Source organism: Oncorhynchus tshawytscha, linkage group LG08 (genome assembly GCF_018296145.1).
Source record: "Oncorhynchus tshawytscha isolate Ot180627B linkage group LG08, Otsh_v2.0, whole genome shotgun sequence".
Taxonomy (NCBI): domain Eukaryota; kingdom Metazoa; phylum Chordata; class Actinopteri; order Salmoniformes; family Salmonidae; genus Oncorhynchus; species Oncorhynchus tshawytscha.
Window position 1 is genome coordinate 68,768,918 of NC_056436.1, and position 22,657 is coordinate 68,791,574.

General features: G+C 43.9%; 2 protein-coding genes across 2 annotated transcripts in view; one reads left to right on the forward strand and one right to left on the reverse strand.

The window, feature by feature from the left end:
- The window catches only part of LOC112256038 (F-BAR and double SH3 domains protein 1), a 29,907-nt gene extending 24,528 nt beyond the window's left edge, over nt 1-5,379 (forward strand). Inside the window, exons 15-19 of the mRNA XM_024428979.2 lie at nt 991-1,183; nt 1,512-1,717; nt 2,013-2,202; nt 2,827-2,882; nt 4,741-5,379. Of these exons, the coding sequence (XP_024284747.2) occupies nt 991-1,183; nt 1,512-1,717; nt 2,013-2,202; nt 2,827-2,882; nt 4,741-4,791 (696 nt within the window). The 3' untranslated portion in view covers nt 4,792-5,379. The remainder of the gene's footprint in view (nt 1-990; nt 1,184-1,511; nt 1,718-2,012; nt 2,203-2,826; nt 2,883-4,740) is intronic.
- Nucleotides 5,380-10,376: 4,997 nt separating this feature from the next.
- rell2 (RELT like 2) lies at nt 10,377-21,396 on the reverse strand. Its single transcript, XM_024430616.2, has 6 exons — nt 21,260-21,396; nt 15,132-15,373; nt 13,276-13,341; nt 13,105-13,168; nt 11,400-11,600; nt 10,377-11,139 (listed from the first exon to the last, which is right to left on the reverse strand). The coding sequence occupies exons 2-6, from the start codon at nt 15,328-15,330 to the stop codon at nt 10,644-10,646; spliced, it is 1,026 nt and encodes a 341-aa protein (XP_024286384.2). The 5' UTR covers nt 15,331-15,373; nt 21,260-21,396; the 3' UTR covers nt 10,377-10,643.
- Nucleotides 21,397-22,657: the final 1,261 nt, after the last annotated feature.

A 22,657-nucleotide genomic window follows, 5' to 3' on the forward strand; every position in this document is an offset into this window, starting at 1 on the left:
CTGAGGGCACACACTTTCTAGTAGGCTTAAATTGAAGATGTGGCAAATAGGAGTGGCAATATTGTCTGCTATTATCCTCAGTAATTGTCCATCCAGATTGTCAGACCCCGGTGGCTTGTCATTGTTGATAGACAACAATAATGTGTATTGTCTAGTGCATATTCTTACAATAAATATTGATTCATTACCAGCCTTGCTATTTTCAATGTTCCTGATAGTCGATATTTATTTAATTGGGGCCTGGAGTAGTGAAGCTAGACCCAGCTGTGCGGTATCTAACTAATTTGACACAGTACAACGGGAGATCAACTGATCTGTACTCTATATCATCGACTGCATCCTTATGTAATACATGTATCACTAGCCACTTTAACTATGCCACTTGGTTTACATACTCATCTCATATGTATATACTGTACTCGATATCATCTACTGTATCTTGCCTATGCTGCTCTGTACCATCACTCATTCATATATCCTTATGTACATATTCTTTATCCCCTTACACTGTGTATAAGACAGTAGTTTTTTGGAATTGTTAGTTAGATTACTTGTTCGTTATTACTGCATTGTCGGAACTAGAAGCACAAGCATTTCGCTACACTCGCATTAACATCTGCTAACCATGTGTATGTGACAAATAAAATTTGATTTGATTTGGTTTATTCTTGTGGCTTTTTGGTTGCAAGCAGTTTGTTTTAACACGCCGGTGCACGTAATCTCCCGTTAGTAGCATTTTAAGAAATCCAGCACCAACCTGCAGCTGCGCGTTAAGTCTGTTGGTTGCAATTGACCCAACGAGACTCCATAATTGACCCAACGAGACTCCATAATTGACCCAACGAGACTCCATAATTGACCCAACGAGACGCCATAATTGAATGGCTATAATACTATCTTCTTAACACATCTATGAAGTCCAACTGTCCCTGAATATACTATCCCTAAAGCCATGTTATTGACACTCACTGACTGTGTGCTCCTCTCCAGGCCCGTAATGCAGCAGGCCAGGTTGGCTACGTCCCTGAGAGGTACCTGCAGTTCCTGTGGTCACCAGGAGAGGGCTCCTCTGTCTGCCTGGCACAGGGCTTCCCTTGTCCCCAGCTGGACTGGTCCTTCAACAGTTCCAGCTCCTCATCAGAACATTCCAAGAGGCAGCAGGGCCGCTCCCCTCACTCTGGGGGTTAGTAGGGGCTCTTCTGTCTTAAGAATCATCACTAACCAGAAAGCTTCTCTCCCACCTCTGAATGTTTGTGACATGATTCATACCATTTGGACAAGTGGCCAAATTCCAGGTTCAAGCCGTCATTGATATAACTGTGTCACCATCTTGTTAATCATTAGTAATGCTGTCGCCATCTTGTTAATCATTATTAATGTAGACAATGTTTACCCATGTATTACTGACTTGTCTGAGTCTGTTCTGTGACGAATGTCTGGCACTGGCTCTGTTTGAGTACCAGTCTGATGTCTGTGTGTTTGGTTCTGGTCTGGTCTGTTCTGTGGTGTAGGTCTGGCACGGGCTCTGTTTGAGTACCAAGGCCAGGGTCCAGAGGAGCTGTCCTTCCCAGAAGGGGCGGTCATTAGGCTGCTGCGCTGCCGCCAGGGGGAGGTGGACGACGGCTTCTGGGAGGGAGAGCTGGACGGACGCTTGGGGGTCTTTCCTTCTCTGGTGGTGGAGCTGCTGGGGGACGGGGAGAAAGAGGAGGAAGAGGAGGTGAGAGATCTGGTTTACCCTCTGAATGACACTGTTGTCAAATGTACCTGGACTCAAAACATACATGGAGTGATGAGAAAGAAAGCTTTGAACATACAGTATGGATGAGGTCTATTTGTGAAGTGTGCCACCTTGTGGTATAATACTGTACAACACATTCCATAAGACTAGTCAAGTGATAGATTCAACTCTGCAGATAGAATTTGGAGTCTGTTAAAAAAACTCTGCATTTTCAAGGGGATTACTCTTATTTTCATGATCTGAATTCTCATTGTTTCTACATTTAATTCTGCAGAGCCTTCCCACCCCCACTCTTCCTCCATTCTCTCCACCCATCCCTATTTCTGGAACCCCCTGCAGTCTCCTCTGCTTCTCATCTGGCCCTGGGTCCTGGTCTGTGAACAGTACGCCCCCTAAGGACCCGGAGGACAGGTTGCAGGCTTCTTTCTCACTGAAATCACAGAGCCTGTCAGACAGCAGGGCAGGTGGGGATTAACTCTCAGTCATCATAGAAAACCAATGTACAGTACACGCACTGTTAGAAACACAGTAGTCTTCATTAACAATGTACAGTACACGCACTGTTAGAAACACAGTAGTCTTCATTAACAATGTACAGTACACGCACTGTTAGAAACACAGTAGTCTTCATTAACAATGTACAGTACACGCACTGTTAGAAACACAGTAGTCTTCATTAACAATGTACAGTACACGCACTGTTAGAAACACAGTAGTCTTCATTAACAATGTACAGTACACGCACTGTTAGAAACACAGTAGTCTTCATTAACAATGTACAGTACACGCACTGTTAGAAACACAGTAGTCTTCATTAACAATGTACAGTACACGCACTGTTAGAAACACAGTAGTCTTCATTAACAATGTACAGTACACGCACTGTTAGAAACACAGTAGTCTTCATTAACAATGTACAGTACACGCACTGTTAGAAACACAGTAGTCTTCATTAACAATGTACAGTACACGCACTGTTAGAAACACAGTAGTCTTCATTAACAATGTACAGTACACGCACTGTTTTGTTCCTTTTCTTTTCTCTGAACACTGTGTATCTGGTCTTGTTTTCTCTCACATCCTCTCAGAGAGTGCAGGCAGCACACACAGCTCACCTGACCTCTCAGCCGGAAGAATACGACCGGTATGTAGACTAGACTAGGGCTGGGTAGGGCAGGGCTGGGTAGAGTGGGTAGGGAGGGGCTGGGCAGGGCAGGGTAGGGATGGACTGGGTAGGGCAGGGCTGGGTAGGAAGGGGCTGGGTAGGACTGGGTAGGGTGGGTAGGGAGGGGCTGGGCAGGGCAGGGTAGGGATGGACTGGGTAGGGCAGGGCTGGGTAGAGTGGGTAGGGAGGGGCTGGGCAGGGCAGGGTAGGGAGGGGCTGGGCAGGGCAGGGTAGGGATGGACTGGGTAGGGCAGGGCTGGGTAGAGTGGGTAGGGAGGGGCTGGGCAGGGCAGGGTAGGGATGGACTGGGTAGGGCAGGGCTGGGTAGAGTGGGTAGGGAGGGGCTGGGCAGGGCAGGGTAGGGATGGACTGGGTAGGGCAGGGCTGGGTAGGAAGGGGCTGGGTAGGACTGGGTAGGGTGGGTAGGGAGGGCTGGGCAGGGCAGGGTAGGGATGGACTGGGTAGGGCAGGGCTGGGTAGAGTGGGTAGGGAGGGGCTGGGCAGGGCAGGGTAGGGATGGACTGGGTAGGGCAGGGCTGGGCTGGGTAGGGAGGGGCTGGGCAGGGCAGGGTAGGGATGGACTGGGTAGGGCAGGGCTGGGTAGAGTGGGTAGGGAGGGGCTGGGCTTGGGCTGGGTAGGGATGGACTGGGTAGGGCAGGGCTGGGTAGAGTGGGTAGGGAGGGGCTGGGCAGGGCAGGGTAGGGATGGACTGGGTAGGGCAGGGCTGGGTAGGAAGGGGCTGGGTAGGTGGGTAGGGAGGGGCTGGGCAGGGCAGGGTAGGGATGGACTGGGTAGGAAGGGGCTGGGTAGGGCAGGGCTGGGTAGGGATGGTTAGGGAGGGGCTGGGTAGGTCTGGGCTGGGTAGGGTGGGTAGGGATGGGTAGGTAGGGGCTGGGCTGGGTAGGGGTGGGGAGGGATGGGTAGTACTGGGTAAGACTGGGAAGGTTTGGCTTGGGCTGGGTAGGGCTGTGTAGGAAATGGTAGGACAGGATAGGGCTGGGTAGGGTTGGTTAGGGGTGGGTAGGGGAGGGATGGGGAGGGATGGGTAGAACTGGGTAAGACCTGGTAGGTTTGGGTAGGGCTGTGTAGCAATTGGTAGTGCTGAGTAGGATTTGATAGGGCTGGGTAAGGTTGGGCTGGGTAGGACTGGGTAGTGTTGAGTAGGGCTGAGTAGGACTGGGTAGTGTTGAGTAGGACTGGGTAGTGTTGAGTAGGGCTGGGTGGGACTGGGTAGTGTTGATTAGGGCAGGGTGGGACTTGGTAGTGTTGAGTAGGACTGGGTAGGGCTGGGTAGAGATGGGTAGAGATGGGCTGGGTAGAGATGGGTAGAGATGGGCTGGGTAGAGATGGGTAGAGATGGGCTGGGTAGAGATGGGTAGAGATGGGCTGGGTAGGGCTGGGTAGAGATGGGCTGGGTAGAGATGGGTAGAGATGAGCTGGGTAGAGATGGGCTGGGTAGAGCTGGGTAGAGATGGGCTGGGTAGAGCTGGGTAGAGATGGGCTGGGTATGGCTGGGTAGAGATGGGCTGGGTACGGCTGGGTAGAGCTGGGCAGGGTTTGTGCCGCTTCCTCATTTTCTTATATCCTTTTTTGTGGTGTCCTATCATCTTGATTGAATTTTGGTGCATAAAGCGAGGCGGCTCAGTTTTTCAGTCATGATATTATGCTCCGTAAGCGTGAACATGCTCTTAAATCTTTTCAGTTGATCTGCTGAATGCCCTCTCTAAAGCTCAAAATACACTATTACTGTAGTTAGAATGTTTTGTATAACTACATTCAGTCTCTTTTGAAGCGTTTCATCTGTTTGTCTGTTTATTCATTGTTTTGTTGTCCCAGACAAGGGCTCCCCCTCTTCCCCCGACTCAGAGACACTCCCCCATGCCCTGAGGAAGCATGTGTGGGGGAGTGTTCAGAAGAGACAGAGTGGACACCACAGGAGAGTCTTGTGCCTTCACCGAAAGGATGAAACACACACTCACCGGGACTTGTACAGTATGTAGCTACCAGGTGAGCTTTGTCTCTTCCTGACAGGCTACACTATTTTTGAAAGGTATTATTCTTGTATTGTTTATGTGATAATATGTCAAAAAACATGGATTCATCTGTCTCTGAGCTTCGGGGACATCATTCACCAGTTTTCAGAAGTATTAAACTATCATGTAGGAAGTGATGTTTATAATTTGCGTATGATAAGATACAGGGTTATTTGAGATCCTGTAGAAATAAATGTTCACTATTGCAGTCCAAATAAGCTTGTGCCTGATGCTTTTTTTTGCTTGCATGATAATATACTGTATTAATTATACAGTAGTAAATCATATATAATGTACTGTATTAATTATACAGTAGTAAACCACATATAATGCACTGTATTAATTATACAGTAGTAAACCATATTCTACATGTCATGTTCTATTTCCATGAGAACCAGAATCAAACATGGACACTGAGATGTATTAAACAATCTTCCTGGTGTGTTTGTGCTTGTTAATATCTTACCTCAGAATTACAGGATGGTTGAAGTATCAGAACGAAATGCTCTAACAGTACCACCTCAACAATTAGTCATACGCACAACAAAGGTCAAATGCATAGCTTTAATATATACTTAGTTTGATTCCTTAAGAATTGTTCATTGTACAGCTGCATTTTCACATTTGAGATGACTCAAATCATCAGGTTGTTGATTAATAGTATGCATATAATATATATATGTTTTCCTCATGAGTTATTTCCAGCTTCGGTCAATGAAGACACATGCAATATATGATTCTAAGGCCATTACAAACACATTTAAATATATTTTACACTCAATGGACACAGTGTAAGACTAAGGAGTTAGATCATTACTGTGAACTGATAATGCATGTAGCAGCCATGACCAGCAGAGGAGACCACATCCTGGTAACACATACAGGAAACGATTCCTGTATGTGACGATTCCTTCGATTCCTGTATGTGACGATTCCTTCGATTCCTGTATGTAACGATTCCTTCGATTCCACAAAAATACGACTTTGGTGTGCTTTTGTTTGCCAGTTAATTTGAAAACATGAAATCTTCATTGAAATCAGTCATATTCTGTGCTTAGCAGAGCTATAACCAGGTATAGTACCATTCACATATGGAGTTACAGTACTGTTCGCTGGTGAAACATTTATGACTGTGACATACAGTCAGATATATACAGTAGTAAGCTTTTGATTTCTTGACCATTTCACATCTATGATGTATATTAAAGTAAACATGTCTAATGCATATAAACGCCATTTTGTTAGTTGTTCTTTATTGCGTATTATAATATTTTCAATATTGATACTATCTCTACAAGGTTGGGGCTCCCGAGTGGCGCAGTGGTCTAAGACACTGCATCACAGTACAAGAGATGTCACTGCAGTACCTGGTTTGAATCCAGACTACATCACACCCAGCCGTGATTGGGAGTCCCATAGGGCGGTGCACAACTGGCCCAGTGTCGTCAGGGTTTGGCCGGAGTAGGCCGTCATTGTAAATAATAAGTTGTTCTTAATTAACTGCCTAGTTAAATAAAAATAAAAAAGCATTTTCAAAGTGCTATGCATCTGTAGTAAATGAAAACAGATCAGTTTCAAGCAAAACTAGATTAAATAATCTGGTATCAAGAGTTTCACAATTTCCATAATTCAAATTTAACTCAGGAATATTGTCATCGTATGGCTAAAACCGTATTCTCTGGCTAATAAGGAAATATCTGTTGTGCAAAAAAATTAACACAGCCTTAATGCCCTGTTGACATTGAACATCATATCACACTGAAATCCCATTGGTTCTTTGTTAAAATGATGAAGTGCAGCAATAAGGAATTGGAGTCAACGAGTGAGAAAAGGTGAGGCGTATGTTGTATGTCTTTGAGAGAAACACTGTTCACTACTATGGATCAGGGTCCTATTCATTATGATACAACATAGCAAATGTTTTGCAACAGAAAACAAAAACAAGCATTTCTTATTGGACAAATCAGGTAGGTCCCTCCCTGTTTCAACCAAATTGCTTCTGTTTGGTTCCTAGTAAATACAACCCTGGAAGTATATGTTTCTATCCAGGACTACACATTATTATGTAGTCCAGTGGGAATATTGAAGCCGCCCTGACACAAAACAAATTACCACTACAGATAAAATACCATCCTAATGATGTATATTTATCAACAGCAGTGCTGGCCTATGGTTTCTAAATGAATAAGACTTAAGCGTGTACACTGCTACTGTATGCTTCCAAGTAAACAACATAACATATTCCAGTACCTTAAACATACATTCTAAAGTCATTAGCTAAAAGCACGATTCAGACTGAAACATTTTGGAGTATTTGTTACGGTTGGTTAAGGACTAGCTTTAGTTTTTTTAGTTTTCTCTGAGAATATGAAAAGTGACATAACTACCCTCTGTATCATGTCACTCTACCATACCCAGCACAACATTTCTCAGGGCAGGGAGACTTCTGTCCCACTGTACCATACCCAGCACAACATTTCTCAGGGCAGGGAGACTTCTGTCCCACTGTACCATACCCAGCACAACATTTCTCAGGGCAGGGAGACTTCTGTCCCACTGTACACATTTGAACTTAATAAGATTGGACACAGCTGAGTCAATGGAAGAATAGATGTTTCAAAGTGATCTAAGATGGACTTTTGGTCTCTCAGTCTATTAGTCTACACAGACAGTGAATCCACATGCTAGAATCTAGAAGCTCAGATAGCTGAATTATTTTGGGCTGTATCAATACCCTTGATGATAATATGTCCTAAATGACACTTGGGACTAGGTTCAATTGAATCCGTATTGCTGAAGTTCAGTGCTATAACGCAAATTAAATGTAAAGGCTGCATTTGTCGACTCAATCGGAAATTACCTGAACTTCGCCGAAATAGATTGAATCGAGCCCCTGGTAACATTTTAGCGGACCAAAATGGGTCCACTGATTTGCAAGATGACATGGGAAGCATGTGGTTGTATAGGTAGAGAAACAGCCAGTGGTGACTAAACCTGGAGTTAACCTACTCAGAGGCCGTTTCTGCCTCTAATTCCATAGTATGAAGTAGAGTTACAGAACAGACTGACAAGTAGCTAGGCTACACCGATATTACCCATTGTTTTCTCTTGGTCGACTTACACGGTGGTATAGTTGATGGTTGTTGGGGGTATAGTTGATGGTTGTTGGGGGTATAGCTGATGGTTGTTGGGGGTATAGTTGATTGTTGTTGGGGGTATAGTTGATTGCTGTTTGGAGTATAGTTGATTGTTGTTGGGGGTATAGTTGATTGTTGTTGGGGGTATAGTTGATTGTTGTTGGGGGTATAGTTGATTGCTGTTGGGAGTATAGTTGATTGTTGTTAGTTGATTGTTGTTGGGGGTATAGTTGATTGTTGTTGGGGGTATAGTTGATTGTTGTTGGGGGTATAGTTGATTGTTGTTGGGGGTTGATGGTTGTTGGGGGTATAGTTGATTGTTGTTGGGGTATAGTTGATTGTTGTTGGGGGTATAGTTGATTGTTGTTGGGGGTATAGTTGATTGTTGTTGGGGGTATAGTTGATTGTTGTTGGGGGTATAGTTGATTGTTGTTGGGGGTATAGTTGATTGTTGTTGGGGTATAGTTGATTGTTGTTGGGGGTATAGTTGATTGTTGTTGGGGGTATAGTTGATTGTTGTATAGTTGATGGTTGTTGGGGGTATAGTTGATGGTTGTTGGGGGTGTAGTTGATTGTTGTTGGGGGTATAGTTGATTGTTGTTGGGGTATAGTTGATTGTTGTTGGGGGTATAGTTGATTGTTGTTGGGGGTATAGTTGATGGTTGTTGGGGTATAGTTGATGGTTGTTGGGGTATAGTTGATTGTTGTTGGGGGTATAGTTGATTGTTGTTGGGGGTATAGTTGATTGTTGTTGGGGGTATAGTTGATGGTTGTTGGTGTAGTCTGTGAGGCCTGGGCTTGCACTGTCTGGTTATAAAAGGAGTAGTATTATAGCTGTGCTGTTAGTCACATTATGCAAGTGTTTAAGATCAATCCATCTGGATGAATCACAGCCTTGTCGTTTTGAAGCCATGTCACTTCATAGTTGGTGCCAGACAGTCTCAGCCAGCCTGGCATGGTGTACTCAGTTGAGTTTTGACATGGCCTGGTTGGTTTTCCTCCGTAGTATTGCTATATATCCATTTGTCCTTGTCACAGTGGGGCGTGGACAGTCTCTCTCTCTCTCTCTCTCTCTCTCTCTCTCTCACCACTTGTGCTGACTGTGTACTGATCTCCTCTTCTCCTTCAGAGACACGCCCTCCTCCTCCTGGCTGACCCGACAGTTCTTTATGTCCTCCATCTCCACCTCGTCCTCCTTCTCCTCCTCTGGGGGGCTCTGGGCCACAGCAGGGTCCACCTTCTCCCCCTTCACCACATCAGCCATACACACCACAGAGACTTCCCTCTGACTGTCAGGCTTGTTCTCTAGAGGGCTTCCACTGGAGGGGCAGACTTTTGTTGGAGTCATGGTGGCGGAGACTTTCATGTGGTCCACGGTGGGGGAGATTTTCACAGTGGCCACAGTGGGAGAGACTTTGTCGGCCTTAAACCTAGCAAGGCTGTCGGCCTTGTGTTCTGGCCCTTTCATGGTGGCTGTGGCTGAGGTCGTGAACAGAGAGGAGGAGGGTGAGGTTTGTTCCACCTTGACTAAAGTAGTAGTATTACTTAGAATGCTATGAGGAGCTATAGGGGACACCATTAAGGGGGTAGGGGAGACTTTTCTGGAGGACAGGGCAGGGGATACTTGCATGGGGGTAGGGGTGGGGGAGAGATTTAAAGGAGTAGTATTGGAGGACACTTTTCTGGAGGACAGGGCAGGGGATACTTGCATGGGGGTAGGGGTGGGGGAGAGATTTAAAGGAGTAGTATTGGAGGACACTTTTCTGGAGGACAGGGCAGGGGAGACTTGCATGGGGGTAGGGGTGGGGGAGAGATTTAAAGGAGTAGTATCGGAGGACACTTTTCTGGAGGACAGGGCAGGGGAGACTTGCATGGGGGTAGGGGTGGGGGAGAGATTTAAAGGAGTAGTATCGGAGGACACTTTTCTGGAGGACAGGGCAGGGGAGACTTGCATGGGGGTAGGGGTGGGGGAGATTTAAAGGAGTAGTATTGGAGGACACTTTTCTGGAGGACAGGGCAGGGGAGACTTGCATGGGGGTAGGGGTGGGGGAGAGATTTAAAGGAGTAGTATTGGAGGACACTTTTCTAGAGGACAGGGAAGGGGAGAGATTTAATGAGTTAGGGGAGGGGGACACCATTCTGGAGGACAGGGCAGGGGAGAGATTTAAGGGGGCAGTGGTAGGGAGGCTTGTACAGGGGTAGGGGAGGCTTGTACAGGGGTAGGGGTATGGGAGGCTTGTACAGGGGTAGGGGTAGGGGAGGCTTGTACAGGGGTAGAGGTAGGGGAGGCTTGTACAGGGGTAGGGGTAGGGGAGGCTTGTACCGGGGTAGGGAGGCTTGTACAGGGGTAGGGAGGCTTGTACAGGGGTAGCGGAGGCTTGTACAGGGGTAGGGGTATGGGAGGCTTGTACAGGGGTAGGGTGGGCTTGTACAGGGGAAGTGGCAGGGGAGACATTTAAGGGGCTAGGGGCAAGGTTAGTAGGGGAGCCTGGGGTAAGGGGGAATATTTCAGGGGTCATGGGGGTGACTTGTACTGGGGTGGTGATGGGGGATTCTTGTACCGGGGGCGTTAGGGGGAAACTCCTGCTGGACTCGTGTTGGGAGAGACCGGTTCGGGAGCCTCTGTGGGGGACACTATAAAAGTGACCCTAGTGGGGGACATCTTAACAGGGGCCATCTCAGTGTCGTCAGGTGCAGCAGAGCCCATGCTGGGCTGGGACGACAGGGCCTTCACAGGGCTGGAGGTCTGCACTGGAGCAGTCTTCAACGGATCATTGAAGAGGGGTTCCTCTTCCACCACAGGCTGGCTCAGTGACACTTTGACCCCCACTGGATCACTGCCTCTGCGCAGCGAGAACAGAACTAGACTCTTCTTCCGCTTGGCCGCGGTGGCCACCACACCGTTTGTGGTCTCTGTTTTGACGTCTTTGAACATGCTCTGCAGGTTGTACCCCTCCTTCCTCTGGGGGTCCTCCTCATCCCCCTTCTCACTATCCAGGGCCTCCGATTGGTCCAACTGGTCGCCAGACCCCTGATCCTTCTTGTCCATGTGGGTGACTCGGAACCTGTAGGTATATGGATATCAGATAGTACTGTACATCATCACAATGAGAATCCTAGATAGCATAACCGTACACATGTAAAGTACTTAAACACAAACACAAAGGCCTCTGAATTCTCTGAATCCTAAATCCCATTAGAAAACACACAGTAGTGTGACTAGAGAGACTACAAATGTGTTCTTAATGGGTTACCAGGCAAAAACGAATTGAATAAATAAAGATGAATGTATTGTGTTGTCAAACACCCGTTCAGTGTGACTCACCTTCCCACAGCGAACACAGTGGACTCTCTCCTCTCTCCTGGCGTTCTGGGCTTATTGGTCCGAGGCACACGGCTCAGGCGGCGGGCCTTCTTGGACCGCCCTTGCACACAGAGTGTGCAAGACTTATGGTCGAGCTGGGCGCCAGAGTGCACTGTGTGGTGATGAGGTGGAATACCCCCCAGGCTCTCTTTGCGCAGTAATCTTTTGGAAAGACAATGAAATACTCATTCAGTCAGGCATGTTTATTTTCCATTCCTTTTCCAAAATCGGTCCTGGAGACCGCAAGGGGTCCTAGGTTTTTGTCCTAGCGCTACACAGCTGATTCAATTAATCAAAGCTCAATGTTTAGTTGATTATTTGAATCAACTGTGTAGTGCTAGGGCAAAAACAAAAACATGCACCCCTTGGGGTCCCGAGGAGCGTGTCTGGGAAACACTCTAGACCATGACTAAGCAAAAACATCCAAAAACATCTTTCTAAGCATCTAAACGCCATTTCTAAGCATCTGGTTTATAGTAGCATATTTGTTGTAGTCTGCCTGTGAAATAAGAGTCTCTAGTGTGATCCATCAGTCCCTCTGTTCCCCTCTCTGGCCGCCTCTGTCTGTGACCTCCATCCCATCAGGACTGCAGCATCTCTGGGGAGTACTGTAGCTGTACTGCTGCTGTAGCTGGCTGAGAGAGGAGAGTGTGGGAAGAATACCAACGAACGCCACGGCCCTGTAGGCTGCTGTCAGTCTGAGAGCACTATCTTGGTAAACAGACAGGAACACTAAAACCCTCAAACTAGAGGTGCCAAGTAAGAACATGGATCTAATTAACAAGCATAAATCTCTCCAATATACTAGTAGCACATCACAGTTATATTATCACAGCACACCACTGGGTCTGTTTCTCTAGAATACCCTCGATCATCTCTACCTAGAATGCCCTCTATCATCTCTACCTAGAATGCTTGATATGGATGTAAGGAGAAGCACGTTGGTTGAGTGCAGTAATAGCATACTATGTACGGAGACTATTTGTCTTGTTGCCTCACAACAAGGCAGTAAAGATCAGGTCCTGTATCCACAAAGAGTCTCAGAGTAAGAGTTTAAGTTAAAAATAAATCAGATTGTATGGACAGATCCTAGATCAGCACTCCTACTCTGAGACACTTTGTGGTTACAGGCCTAGATCCCATAACAGAGCTGCTGAGACCAAGACAACATTAAGCCAGGTGACCCCATGGGACAGATAGCCCAAGGACACCCTGCATCGCGCAGGAACAGAGGGGCTGGGCACCCCACTCCATAGCTACCCGCTAGTCCCAGCATAAATACAAGCCACACAATACACTGACTTTCTCCAGACTCTGCCTGACTGCCAAAGGCACATAGAAATGTAGGCTACACCCACTGTTGTGGCCTCTCTGAAAACACAACAGCCTAAAGCAGGTGGAAACCCTGTAGTACAGTACAGGAGACCTGCATTTAAACCATATGCATTATGTACCACAGAAATACTGGTTTGTTCCAGAGAGAAATAAAGTAGGAGTATATTACTTGAGAGGAGTTGGTGCTGTTACGAAGTAACCTTAGCTCTGCACTAAAATACTTTCACCAAAGGTGATAACACGCTGGAGTAAGACAAGGTGAATGTAAATCTACTTACACAAAAATACATTATAACTAAGTAAAATAAAAATTGATCTTAGCAATACGTACCTAGGATCCTGATGTTGACATATATCCTGTTTTCCTAGCATATCCTTGAAGGCTTCCATGTTAGCTAGAAGGTAGAACACAAACATTACACACTTTTGCTAAGCACAATTTAAATTGCAGTATTTAAGTGCCAAAGGGATTGACAAAATGTAGTATCTATTAAGTTATTGCCTTCATTTTCAATGATGCACTTCAGGATTTGTTCAACGGTGTCTTGATTTTCCTCTTCTTCATCATCTGTAATATATGAAAGCTTATCTGACGAAGCAGCTTGCCCCCAAGCATGCTTCATCATCATTCAAGATTATTAAAGAAAATTCTCAAAGTTATTGACCTGGACCGTTTTCCCTTACTTCAATGAAAGGAGCATATTTCTGTTTGTTTGTATGCTTCCAAGAGATTCTACTTCCTTTAAAGTTGTTTACTTCCACTGAGGCCCATGGTTTTCAAGTTCTCATTAAATAAACACTAATTCAATATGGGAAATATGACTTCTTCGTGAGTGTTCAGTGGTTACATTGGACTGAATTGAATTCAAGCTGAAATAACATCCTCTAACATAAAGAGTACAGTTTCCTGCTTGGTAAATGACCAAGGGCCTTTGGATAAAGACAGACATGTCCGAAAAACGTCACGCATACCCCTTGTATCTGCCTTAAAAAATCAATCATGGACACTTGCCTTCTCCAAGCCATATCCCTGACCCCGATGTTGTTCCCACTGTGACTATTAAAACCTACTCAAACCAGAAACCGTGGATAGACAGCAGCATTCACCGCAAAACTGAAAATGCAAACTACCACATTTAATCATGGCAAGGTGACTGGGAATATGGTCAAATAAAACAATGTAGTTATTCCCTCCGTAAGGCAATCAAACAGGGAAAACGTCAGTACAGAGATAAAGTGGAGTCGCAAATCAACGACTCAGACACGAGACGTATGTGGTGAGGGTCAATAGATAATCACAGGTTACAAAGGGAAAACCAGCCATGTCGCGGACACTGACGTCTTGCCCCCGGACAAGCTAAACACCTTATTTTCCCGTTTTGAGGATAACACAGTACCACCGGTCCCAAGGACTGGAGAAGAAATCGTAGCTAATATAGCCGACAGCTATATCATTCATAACTTTGCTAGTGTAGCATGTTGGCTAACGTAACGTTAATTCAATGAGCCTCCACACAGTCAGTCAGTGTGGGAATGTGATCATTGCACCCAAGATTGAGCTACAACTGGCTAGGCAGTTAGTAGCCTAAATCCTGCCTGTTGTTACTACTGTTCCTAAAGCCATTGACATATGTTAGCCTACTGTAACCACACACACAGTTTGTGTGTGTGTGTGTGTGCGTGTGTAGGTTGGTAGATTGTGTATAAGCCTACATAAGCCTACGACCCTCGATAGTCGATCGCTATTGGGGAGGGGGGTCTTTCTTATGGCTACCTATGTATTTCCATGGAAATATAAAGTTTATTTTGAAAGTAATAAATATATTTTTAAAAGCATTCATGATTTACATAAATGTAATATACTAACTATTACTCTTTGTTAAAAATATGAAATGGTATTACATTTGGTGAAAAGTACATTATGACTTGTTTAGGACTCGAAACTCAAAGTTTAGGACTTGAGACTTGTTGGTCTTGACTTGAGACTTGACTCGGACTTGAGTGCTAAGACTTGAGACTTACTTGTGACTTGTAACTCAATGACTTGGTCCCACCTCTGGATACTGTATTCTATTCTACTGTATTTTAATCATTGCCACTCCAACATTTTTTTGTATATATATACATATTTCTTAATTCCATTCTTATACTTTTAGATGTTTGTATTGTTGTGAATTGTTATATACTACAGCACTGTCGGAGTTAAGAACACAAGCATTTCGCTACACCTGCCATAACATCTGCTAAATATGTGTATGTGACCAATAAGATTTTATTTTATTTGACATCAATGGATAGATCAAAAGCCAATATACAGTATATGTAAACACACTCTGACAGATCCTGGTAGATACCTACCATTCTTGTCTGGTCCCAGTTTCTGCTCACACTCCTCATCGTCCTCCTCCTCCCCAGTCCTGCAACGGTAGCCCTTCTTCTTCAGCAGGTGGCAGACCAGGAAGCCCAGGAGGCCAGTGATGAAGAAGAAGAAGACCAGGAGGAAGATCATATACGGGGGAGGGGGTTCCCCCACTGTCGATGCCTCCAGGTCGGTCATCCCTCAAAAGGGTCTTCACTCGTCCTCTATCTGTAGTGTAGTCCTGTATAGCCAATGGGTACACACATATGTCCTGTAGTCAGTAACGTAACCATGAAGGTGGTCCCCCACACTTATCAGAAGATGTCAACTCTTGATCCACTCAGCGGCATTGATGGGCCTGTGTGTTTGTCTTGTAAGGCCACCTGAGTCTCCTGTCATCATGTTGTGACTAGATAATCCCTGTTCTCAACTTCCTGTGCGTACCACTGGCTAGAGACAACTTTATCTATCTCAGCAGGCAGAGAGAGCTGGGCCTGGTGGTACACACCATTGGATGTTTTTTTACTGAGCATCTTGGCCCACACTCACTCACTCCCTCACACACCGTGCTAAATTCTACAGGCCAAGAAGTGAGGATTTCATCAACCACACATCAACTAATATTTTGTTGTATAGTACTTGATAGTTTGTAAAACCTGGTCGGCAAAATATCGCAATTTTTGTACAACAATGTTAACATTAGACATTTTTTCTAATGTATTCCAAATTAAATACAGAAATATCTCATTTGCATAAGTATTCACACCCCTAAGTCAATACATGTCAGACTCACCTTTGGAAGGGATTACAGCTGTGAGTCTTTCGGGGTAAGTCTCTAAGAGCTTTTCACACCTGAATTGTACACTATTTGCCTTTTTTTATTTTTTTATTCTTCAAGCTCTATCAAGTTGTTTGTTGATCATTGCTAGATAGCCATATTCAAGTCTTGTCATAGATTTTCAAGCCGATTTAAGTCAAAATTGTAACCAGACCACTTGGGAACATTCAATGTCGTCTTGGTAAGCAACTCCAGTGTATATTTGGCCTTGTGTTTTAAGTTATTGTCCTGCTGAAAGGTGAATGTATCTCCCAGTGTCTGTTGAAAAGCTGACTGAACCAGGTTTTCCGGTTGGATTATGCCTGTGCTTAGTTGTATTCCATTTCTTTTTGTCCTAAAAACTCCCTTGTCCTTGCCGATGAGAAGCATACTCATACCATGATACCACCACCATGCTTGAAAATATGAAGAGTGGTACTCAGTGATGTGTTGAATTTGCCCCAAACATTTGTATTCAGGACATAAAGTAAATATATTAGCCATTTTGTTTGCAGTTTTACTCTCTGCCTTTTGCAAAAAGGATGCATATTTTGGAATATTTTCACTCTGTCATTTAGGTTAGTATTGCGGAGTAACTACAATGTTGTTGATCCATCCTCAGTTTTCACCCATTAAACTCTGTAACTGTTTTAAAGTCACCATTGGCCTCATGGTAAAATCCCTGAGTGGTTTCCTTCCTCTCCGGCAACTGAGTTACCTTTGTGTATTGATAGGATGAATAACTCAATGTCATTTTTTTTATTACCCATCTAACAATTGTCTCATCTCTGCAACCCCTGTTCGGGAGAGGCAAAGGTCCTCGGGAGAGGCCTCCGAAACACAACACAACACAACACAAACACAACCCAACCCAACTGCCTCTTTTTAAAAATGTTACCCCTTTTTCATGGTATCCAATTGTTTTAGTAGCTACTATCTTGTCTCATCGCTACAACTCCCGTATGGGCTCGGGAAAGACGAAGGTTGAAAGTCATGCGTCCTCTGATACACAACCCAACCAAGCCACACTGCTTCTTAATACAGCGCGCATCCTCCTGCACAAATGTGTCGGAGGAAACACCGGGCCAAGCCCTCGCTAACCCAGACGACGCTAGGCCAATTGTGCGTCGCCCCACGGACCTCCCAGTCGCGGCCAGTTACGACAGAGCCTGGGCGCGAACCCAGGGTCTCTGGTGGCACAGCTGGCGCTGCAGTACAGCGCCCTTAACCACTGTGCCACCCGGGAGGCCCAGCTGCACTGCTTCTTGACACAATGCACATCCAACCCAGAAGCCGATGAGACAAGGAAATCCCTGCCGGCCAAGCCCTCCCTAACCCGGACGACGCTAGGCTAGGCCAATTGTGCCCCGCCCCATGGGCCTCCCGGCTCGAACCCAGAATCTCTGGTGGCACAGCTAGCACTGCGATGCAGTGCCTTAGACCACTGCGCCACCCGGGAGGCCCTTAGGTGCCCTTCTTTGCGAGGCGTTGGAAAACCTCCCTGGTCTTTGGGGTTTAATCTGTGTTTGAAAATAATTGTTCGACTGAGAGTCCTTACTGATAATTGTACAGAGGGTACAGAGATGAGGTAGTCATTCAAAAATCATGTTTAAAACTATTATTGCATGCACACAGAGTCCATGCAATTTATTATGTGACTTGATAAGCAAATCTTTACTCCTGAACATATTTAGGCTTGCCATAACAAAAGGGTTGAATACATAAAATAAAACATAATTCCACCTTGACATTATGGGGTATTATTGTGTGTAGGCCACTGGACAGTGATACAACATTTCAATTTAATACATTTTAAATTCAGGCTGTAACACAACAAAATGTGGAAAAAGTCAAGGGGTGTAAATACTTTCTGAATGAACTGTATAGGGCCTAGACTAGAGATCGACAGATTAATTGGAATGGCCGATTAATTAGGGCTGATTTCAAGTTTTCATAACAATCGGAAATCGGTATTTTTGGGCGCCGATTTGTATTATTTTTTATTATTATTATATATATATATACCTTTATTTAACTGGGCAAGTCAGTTAAGAACACATTCTTATTTTCAATGATGGCCTAGGAACGGTGGGTTAACTGCCTCGTTCAGGGGCAGAAGAACAGATTTTCACCTTGTCAGCCCGGGGGATCCAAGGTAAGTTGTTAGCTAGCATTAAACTTATAGTATAAAAAACAATCAATCAGAATCACTAGTTAACTACACATGGTTGATGATATTACTAGTTGCATATAATCTCACTGAGCATACAAGCATACAAGTATCTAAGGATCTGACTGAGCGGTGGTAGGCAGAAGCAGGCTCGTAAACATTCATTCAAACAGCACTTTAGTGCGTTTTGCCAGCAGCTCTTCGTTGTGCCTCAAGCATTGCGCTGTTTATGACTTCAAGCCTATCAGCTCCCGAGATGAGGCTGGTGTAACCGAAGTCAAATGGCTAGCTAGTTAGCGCGGGCTAATAGCGTTTCAAACGTAACTCGCTCTGAGCCTTCTAGTAGTTGTTCCCCTTGCTCTGCATGGGTAACGCTGCTTCGATGGTGGCTGTGTCGTTGTGTTCCTGGTTTGAGCCCAGGAAATACAAATGGTGTTGAAAAAATTATAAAACTCCTGGGAATCGACCTCTAGCCTAGACACAACCAGAAAGCCCACTTTTACCTTCTCCAACACTTTGTTTTTGCAGGTCAGACTATTGATTTATTGATGTATTATATTAAGTTAAAATAAGTGTTCATTCAGTATTGTTGTAATTGTGATTATTACAAATAAATACTCCCTAGCAGATCCACCTTGCAGCAGTAAAATAATATTTCCTGTGTATCTCATAGAAATATAGTACATTCCCTTCTGGCTACTCTCTCAGCCTAACATGTTTACAATATGTGGGTGGAATTGGAAATGTATGGCAACTAATGTCTCAGGAAACAGAAATGTACAGTCTATCTGTCCCTCTAAATTATGCCACTCACCAATAAGGTTGTCAATGGTCTAGTGTCACTGTCACAAGAGGACAAGTCCTGTATACAGCTCTGTCATACTTACAGTACATCAATGTATAATATAGATTATCAATAAATCTGTTGAATTACAATGAGCTAATTTGCTAACATTGTATTTGCAGAAGAAAATGTCAGGAATCGACACAAGCCAATTGAAATATGAAGCAGAATATCTCTGCATCAGCATAAGCACAGAGAATATTGAGGTGACTCAGCAATATAATGCCCCCCATCAGGAACACACACATTGATGATTGTGTTTTTAAAGGCCCTGTCATTTTCGGGAAGCTCTGTACCCATATCATTACAAACAGAATTTTTCAGAGAGTGGAAAATAATGTGATCCATTGCTAAGAATAGAAAGGGTCACTTGATTCAATTGTGCCATTGATTTCTATATGTGATGCCTGCAGTTGTCAGCTGTCTTTTTCACATTTGATTTCCTAGAGATGCATATGATCATTTCAAAACTCACTACAAACTGGCCATTTGAATTCATAGTCTGTCATATCAAATACTGTTTTAGGATCTTAATTTGAGACAGTTAGCTACAGCAGGAAAATAATCCTGCAGCAACAGAAAATGTGAATTATTATGTGTTTTATAATTAATGGATATTTTTGTAGGGGTTGAAACATTTTTTGTAAGAGAAAGTGGAAATTACAATCTTCAGAAGTTGTTTTAACATTAAATACACTACAAGATTAAAATGTCCTGCATTTACAGGAAAGTTCTCATTCAACAGGGTGATCAAATTAAGATCCCACAGCTGTATGCGTGACCTCTACTCACCATGGCTGACTGTTTCCACATTCTGACCCTCCTCAGTGACATAAAAATACATGACGTTTTGAATAGCCATTTCCTTTCAGATAACCTTCCCTATATCTTCAACTGTGAAGAATGTACAGCTGTACAGTATTTGCATAACTGCATCAACATTAATTGTCTCAGTTCAAGTACAAGTTTAGGGCTACATGAGTGACCTTGATCTCAGTGATGACTACCTGACATGTTACTAATCATATTACAGTTAGACCTACATGAAGGCTACAGGTGTACACCATTTAGGCTACTATAAACTAAAGACAAGCAATGGACAGGCAAGACAGCTTCTAGGCAATGGGACAATGGACAGGCAAGACAGCTTCTAGGCAATGGGACAATGGACAGGCAAGACAGCTTCTAGGCAATGGAACAATGGCCACTGTAGCCTGTTGGTAAAGCAGGGGACAGTTGAGCCACCTGAAAAAAAATCAAACTCTATTTAGGATATATACTCAACCTATCGATCTTCCTATACTTTGTTAAATATGGAAACACTGTAGCCTATTTCAAGTTTAGTTGGATTTTGTAAAGTCTTGGCTCACTAGGCTATTCCTTAGTTATTTAAGCAATAAAGCCCGAGGGGGTGTGGTATATGGCCAATATACCACGGCTATTAGCCATATATCACAAACACCAGAGGTGCCTTATTGCTATTATAAACTCTTTACCAACGTAATTAGAGTAGTAAAAATAAATGTTTTGTCATACCTGTGTTATATGGTCTGATATACCACGGCAATCAGCCAATCAGCATTCAGGGCTTGAACCACCCAGTTTATAATACACCTTTATACATTGATCATAGTGCCTCTGTCGGACAGCATGTAGGAATTATCCAGTTCTACTTTTGTAAGCCTATCCTTTTAACAAAAACTAGTGAAGTTCGAAAATGAATTGTGACATTCGTGACATGGTGGCCCGTACCTACAACGGTAGCCTAAATTGAAAACCCACAACAGAGGAGTGACCACCCCGCAGTGCACTCCATCTTTTGCAAGTTTCAGGCGGCCTCATGGCCCATGATGACACATCTGCCCTTGGTATTTTAAATGCGCTAGTAGCTACTGTACGACATGCACAGGTGATGGAATTTTGACAAGGACAAATATGACAAAACCAGATATTCTTGCTGAGTCTCTGGATCTGTCTGAGTCGGAACTTGACCGAGGATGCACTTGAGCGCCTGATACTGTAGCTCCATCATCGTGACTAAATCAGGCAGTCTACATAATTAATCAATGACACACTGCTGCGCTAAACTATAAATATATATATTAATTATAATCCTATAATATCATTCCCATAGTAATAATGTTCCAATCGCTGTGAATAACAACATTGTAGCAATTCATTTGCTGCATCATACGCTCCCCAGGTTCAATTGCCGACTTGAACTGCCCATACGCCCATCTATAATGAACCGTTCCCTTTTATCATTATTTAACGAGTTGCAAAGCACCCTACTTACGTTCTTTCAGAAACATTATGAACCCGTAGTAAATGTGGATGCTATCCCGATAGGTGTATGATCTCATATAGTAAATCCATTGAGATCCGCTACAGTTTTCTTCTGGCCAAACGAGAGCTGCTCTGGAGCAAACGGAGGGAAGGAGATTCTGCAAGTTATTTAAAGGGAAAAGAGCAAAGACATATTGTGTAGCCGTTATTTTATTTTGAGGCCAGATTTTTGGACTGTTACACTTTTACAATTCATCCAATTGGTCCAATTAATCGATGCTAACCAGTAGATAATTGAAAAAAAAAATCCACATTTGAAAGTGAAGCATTGAATAACTAATTTCAAAATCCTGCATAATACTTACAAATGCTTAAATTTGTAAGATGTTTGACTCAATAGTTGTTCTCGTAGTCCAGTTAAAAATAAACAACAATATCTACATAGACGGGTGCTTTAGACATTTATCCAATAACTACAGTGAGATGTTGTTTCTTGAAGAACACACCCCTTAGAACAGAAGAGTTAAAGAGGAACTGGACAAGTTTACACATGATATGATTAAACTAAAGTGATATCAAGCTAGTTTTGTCAGCACCATGCATTATCCACATAAAGGGGAAACCATTTGGATAACCAGAAGGCTATGTGAAGGATATAGGCTAGTAAACACATCATATCGATATCAAATTTGCTTACAATAAGTCATACTCATCATAAAAAGTGAACTACAATTTTTGTTACTAAGCTCTGACATTTTTCTTTCTCAACATTTGACCCATAATAAAAAACACAGCCGGACTGCCATGCGTAGCCAGGGAGAAAGTATTAGCCTAGCTCCTAGCGGCTGTGATTGGTAGTACATTTCCCAAGCCCCTCTTTCTGTCCCCGCCCCACAGACTTTATTGTTTGGTACTGTCAGAGACGAAGAGGAAGAGAGGCCCAAATCGGCAGAAAATCTGTCTCCCTCCAGCAGGTGGCGTTTTTTCGCTGTTTCGACCACCAAGCGAGAGTGTCAAGTTTGGTAAACAAAACAATTAATGGCTTATTTGCTATGTGAGGTTTATTTGATCGAATAGAAGTTTCGTAATGCTTAAATTGTTTCGAGTGTACACGTGACATCCTGGCAACTTTGAGAAAAAATTACGTTATATCGGACTTCTCTCGAGATGGCTATGCATATTCATGACATGAAGCAAGTAGTATAGCGTCTCCGTTGAATACAGGCGGTTGACCTCAACAACCTTAATTGAATATTTAAAACTAGATTACAATCTTCGTAACATTGCAAAAATCTGAAACTTTTTGTCCAAAACTGATGTACAGTAGATAAACTAATCCATGCTTTGTCACTTCTTGATTAGACTACTGCAATGCTCTACTTTCCGGCTACCCGGATAAAGCACTAAA

Coding starts and splice junctions, on each gene's coding strand:
- rell2 (XM_024430616.2), bottom strand. CDS start 15,330: ATGACCGACCTGGAGGCATCGACAGTGGGGGAACCCCCTCCCCCGTAT. Junction 11,601..13,104: donor TGTCAACATCAGGATCCTAG/GTACGTATTGCT, acceptor TCTTTCCAAAAG/ATTACTGCGCAAAGAGAGCC. Junction 11,140..11,399: donor ACTGTGTTCGCTGTGGGAAG/GTGAGTCACACT, acceptor ATATACCTACAG/GTTCCGAGTCACCCACATGG.